This window comes from Sapajus apella, unplaced genomic scaffold, assembly GCF_009761245.1.
Source record: "Sapajus apella isolate SASKATOON/1434 unplaced genomic scaffold, GSC_monkey_1.0 scaffold36, whole genome shotgun sequence".
Taxonomy (NCBI): Eukaryota; Metazoa; Chordata; class Mammalia; order Primates; family Cebidae; genus Sapajus; species Sapajus apella.
The window spans coordinates 21,730,248-21,743,389 of NW_022436976.1; the positions used below are offsets into that span (position 1 = coordinate 21,730,248).

The 13,142-nt window shown below is 37.1% G+C and overlaps 1 protein-coding gene across 1 annotated transcript in view; it reads right to left on the bottom strand.

Annotated features, from left to right (window-relative positions):
- UBE2U (ubiquitin conjugating enzyme E2 U) overlaps positions 1-13,142 on the bottom strand; it is a 79,952-nt gene that overhangs the window by 37,424 nt on the left and 29,386 nt on the right. The window contains exons 7-8 of the mRNA XM_032296747.1: positions 8,410-8,498; positions 395-476 (exon numbers count right to left, since the gene is read on the bottom strand). Coding sequence (XP_032152638.1) covers positions 395-476; positions 8,410-8,498 — 171 coding nt within the window. The remainder of the gene's footprint in view (positions 1-394; positions 477-8,409; positions 8,499-13,142) is intronic.

Sequence of the window (13,142 nt, forward strand, 5' to 3'; positions counted from 1 at the left end):
AACAATGTTTGGAGCTACAGAAAGGATGAAAAGCTAATTGATGATATATAATTTTTTGCTTTTTTAAAAAAAGCCATTACTAAGTCACATGTTGATAAGGTTGATGGAAATTAGAGTAAGAGAAATAATGGGGAGGATATTATGAGATTTCTGCACTGTGGATCGTGTCCTATCTCCATCTTTGGCAGCCAATATGTAGCAAAGATATTTCCTACCTGGATTCATACGAAAGCAAGAAATGATCCTTTCCCTTATTCTTGTTCTTATACTTAGAAAAGGGAGCAAGTTGTTATTTTCAAAAGTTCCTGCTGTAATTTCCAAGTTGGACAGTAGAAAGTGGAATAATAGACAATTCAAGTTAAGGTATGCATTCAAGGCACTTAATATTTCTTACTTTAAATTCCATTCTTTATGATGCTGTAGATCCATTTTCTTCCATTTGTAATACTGTCCAATGAATTTTGGATCTTTGAGCACTGAAATTAGAATATTAAAAAAAGAAGCTATGTATATATTCTTTAATAATAGTTAAAAGTTAAAAATCATTCACTTCTTGTTAAGTTGATATGTGGCAATAGCATATACTATATAATTCAAATCATATTTCAATGCTCAGAAACTTTCCAAATTATTTGCTTTTACTGGAACATTGTAATGTTAGATATTGTTTGAAATAGGTAGGTTGTGACTTGCAAGTTTTTTTCATTATAATGAAAAACATTATATATCCTTTAGAGTGTTAAATAAAATTTATAAGAGACCATTGTTTTAGACTGAGCATGTACCCTAGGCATTAACAGACCAAACCGAAATGGAGTCACTTGTGCTGTCATGCAATAAAACCGAAACTTTAAGGAAGCAGGAAAATCTTACAAACAGACCAGTTTTTTCAAAAGAAGAGATTCACAGCCATCAGTCAGAAGGGGCCCAGTCAACTTGAAGTGGCATGATAAGGAAGTCCCCTGTGCTTTAACCCTTAAAAGGAAAGTAACTGAAGTGCCTTGTGTTAACCAATCCATTTTTTGTATTATTCTGTTTTCTTATTCCTGCTCTAGCTACCTTATGAGAACTAACTGTTCTGCTGTGCTCCAGAGAGCACTTATCTATTTTTAAGATGAGATGCTGCCTGATTCACGAATTACTAATGCAAGCCAATTAGCTCTTTAAATTTATTGAAATATAGCCTAGCCAACATGCTGAAACCCCATCTCTATGAAAAATACAAAAATTAGCCAGGCGTGGTGGCACACACCAGTAATACCAGCTACTCAGATGGCTGAGGCACAAGAGTTATTTGAACCCAGGAGTCAGAGGTTGCAGTGAGCTGAGATCACACCACTGCACTCCAGCCTGGGTGACAAAGCGAGACCCTCTCTTAAAAATAAATAAAAATTTAAAAAGAGGAATTTTGCTTTTAGCAACAATAATGAAGAGAGTATTGAAATAACTCATATAAAACCCAGATATCACAGTTTAACAAAATTCTAATTCAAATTGAAATTTTGAAGTTGGAAATGACATTAAAGACCTTGCTTGATCTTTCACAGAGCAAGAATCTCCAACAGATGATCATCCAGGCTCTGAATGAATTACTTGTCAACTACAGAAAATGCACCACTTTGTAGTTGGGAGACTGCTCACTCCATTGGCAGGTAAGGCTTACAATGTCCTTCCTGAATCTGACTGCAGCGAGTTTCCACTGGTCTTGGTTCTAACCTCTGGAGTGATACTAAGTTCACCCCTCTCCCACAGGAGACAGCCCTCTAATAGCTCACAGGGAAGTCTCAGTTCTTTCAACTGTTTCTTAGGATATGATTTTCTAGAAACTTAACCATCCTTAATTTCCTGGTGATAAACTCTTTGATGTTCCTATTAAAGTTTGTGTCTAGAACTGGATCAATTGGTTTGAAGCAAAGATGCAAATGGGCTTACTACCTCCCTTGCTCTGTGCACTATCAATTCAGCTCAGATCTGCATTAGTATTTTCTGGAATTCACATTACATCACCACTGGCTCATAAGTTTGTGGTTAATTACAAGCCTACAATTTCAATCAAATTCACATAAGATTTATTAAAAACCTACTATGTTTAAGGCGCTGGCAATTTTTACATGAAATATTATTAAGCCAGATCATATGCCCATATATACTTCATCTATTTTCCTATTTCTTATTATTGTTCTGAGCTTAGCTTACAGTCTTGAACTATTTAACCAGCTAGATGCTCTCCATCAGTCTTGGCCATGTCTGGGGCCACCTTCTTCTTTCTTCTTCTCCTCTTCTTTCTTCTTTCTCCTCCTCCTTCTTCTTCCTCCTCTTCCTCTTTTTTTTTTTTTTTTTTTTTTTTGTTTTTTTTTTTGTGTTGTTGTTTTTTTTTTTTCCTGCGTTACGTGGGCGGGTGCGGCGGCATGGTGTCTCACTCTGTCACCCAGGCTGGAGTGCAGTGGCATGACCATAGCTCACTGCCACCTCGTGTTCCTGAGCTCAAGGGATCTTCCCACTCAAGACTCCCAAGTAGCTGGGACTATGGGCACATGCCACCATGCCTGGCTAATTTTAAATTTTTTTGTAGAGATGGAGTCTCACCATTTTGCCCAGGCTGGTCTCAAACTCCTGGGCTCAAGCAATCCTCCTGCTTTGGCCTCCCAAAGCATTGGGATTACAGACATGAAGCACCATGCCCAGCCTGGGGCTTTCTTCTTAATGATGATTAATTTATACCTTTTAGCTTGATAACATTTGCCATTGATAGAAAAGAAAAAAAACATTGTAACTGAATAGTTTCCTTTTTTACATGATTTTCATGAACAATGTTTTTGTCTGTTCCTTATTAATTTTCTTGCCTCAAACAGATGTAAGCACACATACATGTATATTCTCGTAGACTTTATTAATACTTTTTATTGGTATTTGAATATATACTCCTCTCTTCCATTAAAGAAGTAAATCTTAGCTCCCCAGAGTTCTTGTGAGGTTTCATTATTTCCTTTAGATGATTATAATTAACATTAGCAGATTTTTTTGTTTTTTACAGTCTCATTCTGTCACCCAGGCTGGAGTGCAGTGGTGCAATCTGGGCTTACTGCAACCTCCACCTCCCAGGTTTAAGCGAATCTCATGCCTCAGCCAGCAAGTAGCTGGAATTATAGGTGTGCACTATCATGCCTGGCTAATTTTTGTATTTTCAGTAGAGATGAGGTTTCACCATGTTGGCCAGGCTGGTCTCAAATTCCTGGCCTCAAGTGATCCACCTGCTTTGGTCTCTCTAAGTGCTGGGAATACAGGCATGAGCCACTGCATCGAGCCAGAATTTTTATTGTATGCTGGGCACATGTAAAATAGATATGGTTACCATTAGAATACCCACTGTACAGGTGGGCAAACAGACAGAGGTTGAGTAATGTCTTCTCATTGGGACTCTTCATTACTCTTAGCCAAAATTTAAAATTTAATCTCTCACGAATGCTATTTCCTTTTGAGGTTTCTATTTAAGGATAATTCATATCTTTTCTTAAACTTTTTGAGATTGCTTTTCCTCATTTTATATTTGAATATGTATGGCTGTCTCTTCCTTATATATTATGAAATTCCAAATGACATGGTCATCCTTCCTGAATCGTCCCATTAGTTTTATATCATTGACTCATTTTCTTCATTGCTTTCTCCATCATCTGAGAGATGAAAATGCCACAGTACTTTGTACAAACTTTTAACACTTCTCATATTTTATCCCTATGATTTTTTTTTCACTCATCTGTCTCCTACCAATTGCCTGTAAACTCCCTGAAGAGCTTAACACGATACATGTCTTCTTGTCTCTAACGCACAGCCAATTGTCTAAATATAGAAGGTGCTCAACGAACGACACTGATCGGAGAGAAACAATGAAAGAATGAGGACAGGAGACAGACAGAAGAAAGGAACCATGTAACTTTAGCAGAAGTTCTTCAAGTTGAAATTCTTTCATCACTATGATATCTTGCACATGTGGCATTTTGTTGCAAGCTGTGGTAGGAAAGCATCCTCTGTTGCCTCCACAGTATAGTTCTTCATTTTCTGTTGTGCCTTCTGCAGATTCCAGGGCATTGCTTCTACTCTGCTTTTTTTTTTTTTTTTCTGTGATACTCCTCTTGTCCAACATCTGTAGAGGTTGCCCTGAATTTTTCTTCCACTACAGAATGGTCACATCCCAAAAAGAATAATAGCACCGACTTGCCTCAGCATGTTCTATTTTCACACATGCTCTCTCATGCTAACCATAGAGCAACAGAAAGTAGGATGGAATATTTTTGTCAATCAATAGAAATGAAAACCAAAGTACAAAGAGTTAAGTGACTACCTTAAATTCACTTACCTACACACGGCAAAACTGATACAAGGCTAAGGAGTTTCTAACTTCTGACATCATGCTCTTCCCACTAGGGACTTCCCAGCCTTGGTTGCACATTGTAGTCACCTGGGGAGCTTTAAAAACTACTACTGCCTGGTCCTACTCCCAGAGATCCTGATGTAATTGGTCTTGGGTGTGCCCTCTATATTGAAATTTTTACAAGCTCCTCAGGTGGTTCTAATGAGCAGTCAAGTCTGAGAACCACTGCATTAGAGTTAGATGATACTGCTTCTTGCATCTAAATGTGTTTTGGAGACACTTGCCCTTATTGATGGCTTAAAGACTCAAAGAATGAGTCTCCTAGGGTGAAGCAAACATCCCCATCATGCTTCACGCTGTTTGGTCTGTCTTGATGACAGCAAACAAACATCAGGAAGCCTAGGCTAAGTATTACAGAGTACACTGGTCTGGAGGAATTCTTTTCCTCTAACATAAACATTTCCTTATGGGGATCATATTCTGTCATTAAGGCACTGTTGCCCACAACCATATGTATTGGTTTGTTCTCTGCCAAATCTTTTACTTGCCATTCTATAGCAATGGAGAAAGAACAGTGGGTCCTTGGTACATTTTCCATGATTGCCTATGCTTATTAACTAAAAATTATAGTTATTTACAAACATGCTACATGTACTTCTGAGTTTGAATTTAAATCTCATACATACAGAGATAACAATTTGTTGTCATATTATGGAGGCAGTAGAGCATCAGAGAAAGAGCAACAAATGTGGAGTCAGAAGATGTGGTTCAAGTCTCTGGACCACAGCCTACCAAATTAATAATGTGCATACTTATTGAGAACTCACTACATGCTAGGCACTGTTTTAAGTGCTTCAACTCTATTAAGTAGGTGCTGTGATTATTCTCATTTTATGGATGAGAAAACTGGGACACAGAGAGGGTAAACAGTTAACCAAAGCAACACAGCTAGTAAATGGCAGAGCCAGGATGAAACTCTGGTAAATCTGACCTCAGGATGTACGTTGTTTACCAACATGTGATATTCTCCCTCACATGTATGATCTTAGGTAAATTACTTAGTTTTTCTGGTCTTACATTTCTCATCTTAAAACAAAGTAATAATAATAATAATAATACCTGGCACATGGGGTTGATATACCACTAAGCAGGACATATATTAGGTGTTTAATAATACTGGTTGAATAAATGAATAAAAGAATGATAGACTGGGATGGCTAAATATATATGAGCATATTTCATAAACTGCATTATACAAGAAGAAACTTACTATTATTATGATACCAACGACTATGTATAGATTTGTGGCACAAGACAGGGAAAAGGGTTAATAACCAAAATCAAAATTTAACTACTTACCACTATTCATAAAAGATAAAGCTCTTAAAAATATGCTCAAGAGTGTAATAATCTTTCCAATGCTAAGAATGTAACTGTAGAAAATGAAGTTATTCAAAGTTTCTCTTTTATTTCTGAGTAGTTGAAGAAGCATTCTATAATCTAAAAGCTTCATCTTTATTATTGCCAGGAAATTAGGCTATCAAAAAAGATCGTGTTGGATCTCATCCAGCTGGGCTATCAAAAGATAAAATGGCCAGCAGCACATGTGAAGTTTACATTTAATTTTTTTAAATTAAGTGCTGGTTATTATTCAAGGAAAGCTCTTGAAACATTCTTACAACAATTCCCTAGGGGAAGAAAAGGCAGGGTGATTGTGAAATCATGCACCAAGTGCTAGATTCAAAGTCTCAGAAATTCTTTTGGGCTAGAGATAACGAGGACCAGTTATTGCCTTTACAAACAGGGATGAATTACATACAGGGTGAGTGACAGATGTAGAAGTAACAAAATTAAACATTTCAGGGGCCAAACTCTTTTTGAGGAAGAAACTGTGGTCAGTGGTTGCCTTATTATTTCCTTCCATTTTCAATTATTCTTTATTGCAAGACAAGCATTCCCAAATCTCCTTAAGTTTTGGCACATGCTTCTATTTTTTTTTCTTCCTCTAGCAGTTTGGTGTTTCTAAGTGGCCCTATATATTTACATGTTATTCCAGAAAGCACCATCCTGTAACAATCTATTTTTTGGTGGAAGAAGTTTGACTCTGAGTGGTTCCCTAGAGTGTGCTAATTAATATCTCTCAACTATAATTAAGGGTTGTTGTCCCCAAAGCCTATATGAGCTTCTCAGTGCCTCATACATAGTAGGTACACATAGCAGATGTGTTTGCTGAATTGACTAAGCTGCATTAACAAATCTGTGACCTGAATTAACTATTAAAGAACTCTGGTATCAAAATAATTAATATTTTATACTGATAGAACTGCTACAGATTATATATCTCAATGTACCTTAAATTTTTTTGACCTATAAGTGAGGATGGTAATATATAATCAAAAAATAATAGCAGCCGACCTCCTGAAAGAACATGTGATTTCTTAAAAGTTATTGATCTAATTTACCTTTCAGCAATATTTATTAAGCTTAGTACTATGTTTTGCTCTCATTTGTGCCTTGAAACTAGATACTATTTTTCATGAAAAGAAACTATCACAATGATGAGATGAAATATAATGAGACCTCAAATTAAGGCAATGTTAAGGGGGTGGAGTGGAGTGGAAGTATTCATAATACTGCAGGTGATAAAATCAATAAGACTTAATGAGAGAGATCAAGAGATTTGGGAAACTTCTAAGATTCTGGCTTAGGTAAGAAAATGTAAAAATGGTCATTTACCACTAACCAAGAGAGCAAATAAAGGAAGAAGGATAGATTGGGGCAAGATGATGAATTCACTTTGAGACATCTTGAAGATGTCATATCTACAATACATGTAGGTGAGATATCCCTTGCACAATTATAAATATAACTGCATGTAAAATTCGGAAGAGGGGTCTGGCTAGAGATGCAGCTTTAGGAATCACTGGCATGTAGGCATCCATGGTAGTGGAAGAGGTCTGTCAGAGAGAGTAAGTAGAGAGGACTGAATGAAGAAGATATTGCCAAGGGAAGAGGCAGCGCAATGCTTAGGCAGGGAGATGAAAACGCATGGATGTATGGTGTCCTGTAAATCAAGGAGAGCACAGCTAATGAGACTGCAAGTAAGAAGAGGACTAAAATGCAATTGTTGTATCTGGGAATTCAGAAATCTCTGCTACTGCAGAATGCATCATTTTCGAAGGATGGCTGAAGCAAAGTCATACTTCAGTAAGTGTATACAGACTGGATAAGCTAACTTTCATCCAGATAATGAAATAGTACTCTAAAGATCCAATTAAATCGAGCCAGAAAGTTGTCCAACTCTCCCATTCTGTCTTTTTAGGTCCTAATGATGGTAACAGATGATTTTTCCTTTTAGGTTGATATAACTGAAGAGCCCTATGTTCTTATGTTTTCTCGCTAAATTTCTACCTAATATTTCCTGTGGCTTAGAAGAGAAATAAAAAGGTTCTCTCTGGTGTGAAGGCTTTTCTCTGTGGTAAAGGGAGTAAAGTAAACCTCATAAGACTGGGAGCTTTTCTGTTATTCCTCCAAATGACTATCTCTTTTAGCTTTTAATCAGACTTCAGTCCAGGGATCTATACAACTTTGATTCTTCTTTGAGAGGCTGAGGCAGGAGGGTTGCTAGAGGCCAGGAGTTTCAAACTGGCCTGTACAACACAGTGAGATCCCCATCTCTAAAAAGTAAAAATAAAAATATTAGCCATGCATGGTGGATTTTGCCTGTAATCCTAGCTACTCATGAGGCTGAAGCAGAGATTGCTTGAGTCCAGGAGTTTGAGGCTGCAGTTAGCTATGTTTGCACCACTGCACTCCAGCCTGGGTGACAGAGTGAGACCCTGTCTCTAAGACAAAAAATTAAAATTAAAAAAATTTTTTAAAAATAATTAATAGTTGTTGAATGAATAGTTTATAACGCCTACAGAGAAGTGTATTACTCTTCCCTAGCAGATGTGTGCCAATTAGTCTTTGAAAGAAAGATAAATGTTAACAGATTAACATATACCAAAAGGACATAGGATAAGAATAGTTCACCTTACATGGAGTTCTGTAGTATTCTGTGGCTGTTGATGTAGCTATTCCAGACCATGTCTGGTAGTAATCACTAAATAGGACTCCTTTAATTGATCTGAAAATATAAATAAAAATCAGACAATGGGTAGTTTGTAAATTTTCTCTTTAAAATTATTGTATTGTTATGTGGACTATTCACATAATATCTTGTCACAAGATACTAAACTGACTTGCAAATTGTAACATGCATTTTTAACAAATGTATCCAACATATTGATTTCAGCAATAATGAATACAAATCACAAAAAAGAAAATGTCCAAATCGTTTTTCAATAATATAAATATGGACCCATGTGTATATTTTAAAAAGAAAAATACAGGTTTAAGACATCTGCCTTTCATGACTAACATTAAAAAATAACTTTAAGCAAAGCATTATACCTGTCAATTTCTCATTCTGTAATAACAGTAAACATCTTTCTTGAACCTCTATGCCAAATTCTAGTAAAAAACCTTTATTACTTATAATGAGGCCAGAATACAAGCATTATAATTGAGATTAGTTCAGTTTTTATGGAGAATCTGTCTGTTTTCAAAGAGAGGAAAAACAACTCTTTCCTAATACTCCTGCCTGCTACTTCTCCCTCCCTGGGCTAATATTACTATGTCCTAATGGGGACCAAAGATTGTTATAAGGTGTTAAATGGGAACTAGAAAGCAGTCCCTTAACTAACTGCATTTCCAAGCATTTTTCCCACAGACTTTTTAAATGCAGAGATTCTCAAGACTCTGTAAACAAAATATTACTTAAGCATATTTTTTCAGACATGAGAAATCACTAGTTAACTGGCTTCAACAGATACTTAAACATCCAGTGCAATATGCGTTATGCCTGTTTTCCAATTTAAGTTCTTAGCTCTTTGGAAAAAGAGGCAAGTCTTCAGTCAGAACAAGTATATTAACATTAGTTTTTATAGGTAAATCATAGATACCTTAAACTAAATATTTGACTCAACTTTGAAATTAATGGGGCATTATCTAAATGTGTTAATTCATTCATTTATTTAAATAACAATATGGACACCTAATTTTAAGACTAACATTTTTTGAATGTGTTATTACTTTTACAATCACACCTAAGTAGAAATTTGAAACCTGGGGAAGATAAATTAATAATTACTATTATTGCTTCCAGAGCTGCATGCTGTGGTATAGACAACTAAATGATATACTAAACTAACACGAATTTGCCAATGAAATGTCTTAGCATTTGGCAACAGAGGTAACAGAATGAAAGGCTGCATTATATCTCTTGTGTGAAAAAGCTTGTGATCAATTTGCTGTCACAGATCATTTAGCACACAACAATGACTCAAGAGGAAGGAAACTGTCAACACACTGTCTCGTGAAAAAAAATACACCATCTTCAGGCACAATCGTCTCCATTGTTTTTTGTCTGTTTGACCGTGACCCATGACCCCTTTCCCTTCCCAAGAGTGTCCTGTTCAATTTCAAACTGTTAGCCCTCAGGGGCTTTCTGTTTTTTCCTTCATAGTAATTAAAAATATTACCCTAAAAGGTATAACTTTAGTGTGGTTTGAACATACAAAGCAAAATGTCTTATACATTTGGAGGTATTTGAATTTTCAAATCTCTAAAGGAAACAATCCCTTAAAAAAAGAGAACAGTTACTATATTTTACTACTATTCAGATAAACTAAGCTTACGGGGATATACACAACATAAAAATACATGTGTCTATAGTTGCAACCAATAATGGGAATTTACTGAGCACTATCATTGACATTACGAATACAAAAAAAGTAGAAGACATTATTTGATTATTTTTAATATATTTTTTGCACTTTAGATTCTGGGGTACATGTGCAGAACATGCAGGATTGTTGCATCAGTACATACATGGCAATGTGGTTTGCTGCCTCCATCCCCGTCACCTACATCTGGCATTTCTCCCCATGTTATCTGTCCCCAACTCCCCATCCCCCACTGTCCCTGTCCCTCCCCTAGCCCCCAACAACAAACCCTAGTGTGTGATGCTCCCCTCCTTGTGTCCATGTGTTCTCATTGTTTAACACCCATCTATCAGTGAGAATATGTGGTGTTTGATTTTCTGTTCTTGTGTCAGTTTGCTGAGAATGATGGTTTCCAGATTCATCCATGTCCCTACAAAGGACACAAACTCATCATTTTTTATGGCTGCATAGTATTCCATGGTGTATATGTGCCACATTTTCCTTGTTCAGTCTATCATTGATGAGCATTTGGGTTGGTTCCAGGTCTTTGCTATTGTAAACAGTGCCAGAATGAACATACATGCATGTTCAGAACAATTTATAGTCCTTTTGATATATACCCAGTAATGGGATTCCTGGGTTAAATGGAATTTCTATTTCTAGGTCCTTGAGGAATCACCACACTGAAGACATAATTTTAAACTGAACATTAGAATTTGTTATCCTATTGGAAAAATAAGATACATACCTGGACTAGTGAGCTGAACAGCTTTATATATTAACACAATAAAGTGTTACATGGTTTAACAGAGGCATTTGGAGAATATAATTACAGTTACTTCTCTGCTCTGGCTGTGGCAATAAGCAAAGAAGTCAGAGGAGGGAGATGTAACTTTTTTTTTTAAGTCATCAGGAAAAGAGTCATTTGGGATACAGGTCTAGAAAAAAATAAGTGGGCACTCTAGGGCAAGGGAAGAGTATTAGTAATTCTTCAGATGGTATAGCGCATGGCATGTGGATATGCATGTACAGAGGGTTGGGGGAAGAAATAATAGTAATAGGACAATTGACTAGAATGGAGAGTTCAAATTCGGAGGAGGTGAAATTGATAAGTGAAACTAGGCTGTGCAGGGTCCTCAAATTTAGGCAGAGAACAGGTTAGAGTCGATTCAGTAATCTTGATTTGTTGGGTAATAGCCACCAGTAGTTCTTGAATAAGGCAAGTAAATTATGGAATCCATGTTGAAGCAAGACTTTTCCTTGAAAGTAATAAGCAGGGTGGAGTATAGAAGAGAGGTTAAATGCAAGGGGACCAGATAGGAAACAAACATAGTAATTCAACAATGGGCCACTGAGAGCTAATAGCAGAGTGGCAGCAAAGGTTATGAAAGGGAGATGAATCTGAAGCAACGCTAAAAAATTGGCTGCACTGGTTGGTTGCCTGACAGGGTGTGAAAAGTGAAGGAATATTACAGTCAAATATTCTTCTAAAGCCCAGAAGCCTGGTTAGTTTTGCTGTTAATAGAAGGCATCAAGAGAAACTGAAGTAAAATGTGAGTTTAATTTTAGACATAGATTTCAGGCGATAGTACAGACAAGTCAAAATGATCTTGAGGAGTGTGATTAAGACACTGAGATTAGAAATAAGAGATTTGGGTTAAATCAACAAAATCAGTGATAGATGAAGCCACTAGAGAAAACAACCTCCAAAAAAGTATTTCGAAAAGAAAGAGCAGAAACCAACTTATAATTAAGAGGAGCCAGTGAAGAAAAGAGAAAGATTCATTAAATGAAGAAGAAAATCATGGCTATTTCATGGAAGCAACATCCCAACCATAACCAAAGTCTAACAATTAAACCCCTAAATATCTCTGGTTGGACCCTTTATTTCTGTCATGGCCTAGTTGGGTAGTATCATGGATAAGAGGGCAGGGTCTGGAATCAGCTGGCCTGAGTTAAAACCCTCTGGCGCTTCTACTTGTTAGCTGTGTGGCTCTGGAGCAAGTTACTTAACCTCACCAGGTCTGTTTCTCTAAAATCAGGAGATAAAACTTTCTCAAGTGGTTGTTGTGAGCATTCAATGAAATCATGCATGAAAACAGCCAAGTTTAGCACCTCGTCAGCACTTAGTGTCAGCTGATCTCCATTGCCTTGGTAAGTACCTCATCATTTCTCTCCTATTAACTCTAAACAGCTTCCTTGTAGTTTTTCTACCCCTAATTTTCCCTATTCTAGGTTATCATACCTCTGCTTGAGAACCATATTTGGTACTGAGGTGGGCGGATTATCTGAGGTCAGAGGTCAGGAGTTCGAGACCAACCTGGCCAACATGGTGAAACCCCGACTCTACTAAAAATATAAAAATTAGCTGGTCATGGTGGCGTGTGCCTGTGATCCTAGCTACTCGGGAGGCTGAGGCAGGAGACTTGCTTGAACCTGGAGGTAGAAGTTGCAGTGAGCTGAGATTGCGCCACTGCACTCCAGCCTGGGTGACAGAGCAAGATTCTGTCTCAAAAAAAAAAAAAAAAAAAAGAAAAAGAAAACCGCATTTGGTTATATAATGCTATACAAAGATATCTAAATACTTTCAAATAGAACTTGAGGCTCCTCACCATCTGGCCTTTTCCATCCCTTTCTTCTATTATCCATCCCCACATCCTGAGGCTCCATCACAGAGAATTTCCTACTAATCTGAGCATACCATGAGATTACACTCCTCTTCCTGTGAAAGCTGTTCTAGAGACTCTTGTCTCCACTGTGCCTGTCAAACTGACTCATCAAAGTTTGGATCCAGTAAAAATATTTTGTATATGAAGGTTGTCATAGTGGACACTGTAGTTGCCTCCTCAACAGCTCTTGCATTCTTCCCCTATTATGTAGATACCATACTCTCTGACGGGACTGACCCCACCACTGGCTCTAAATCAGAGCCTGATGGGTTCAGGGCTGTCTGACCATGATGCCTAATTCAGGAACAGGAACTTGATCTAAAAGGATCCAGTCAG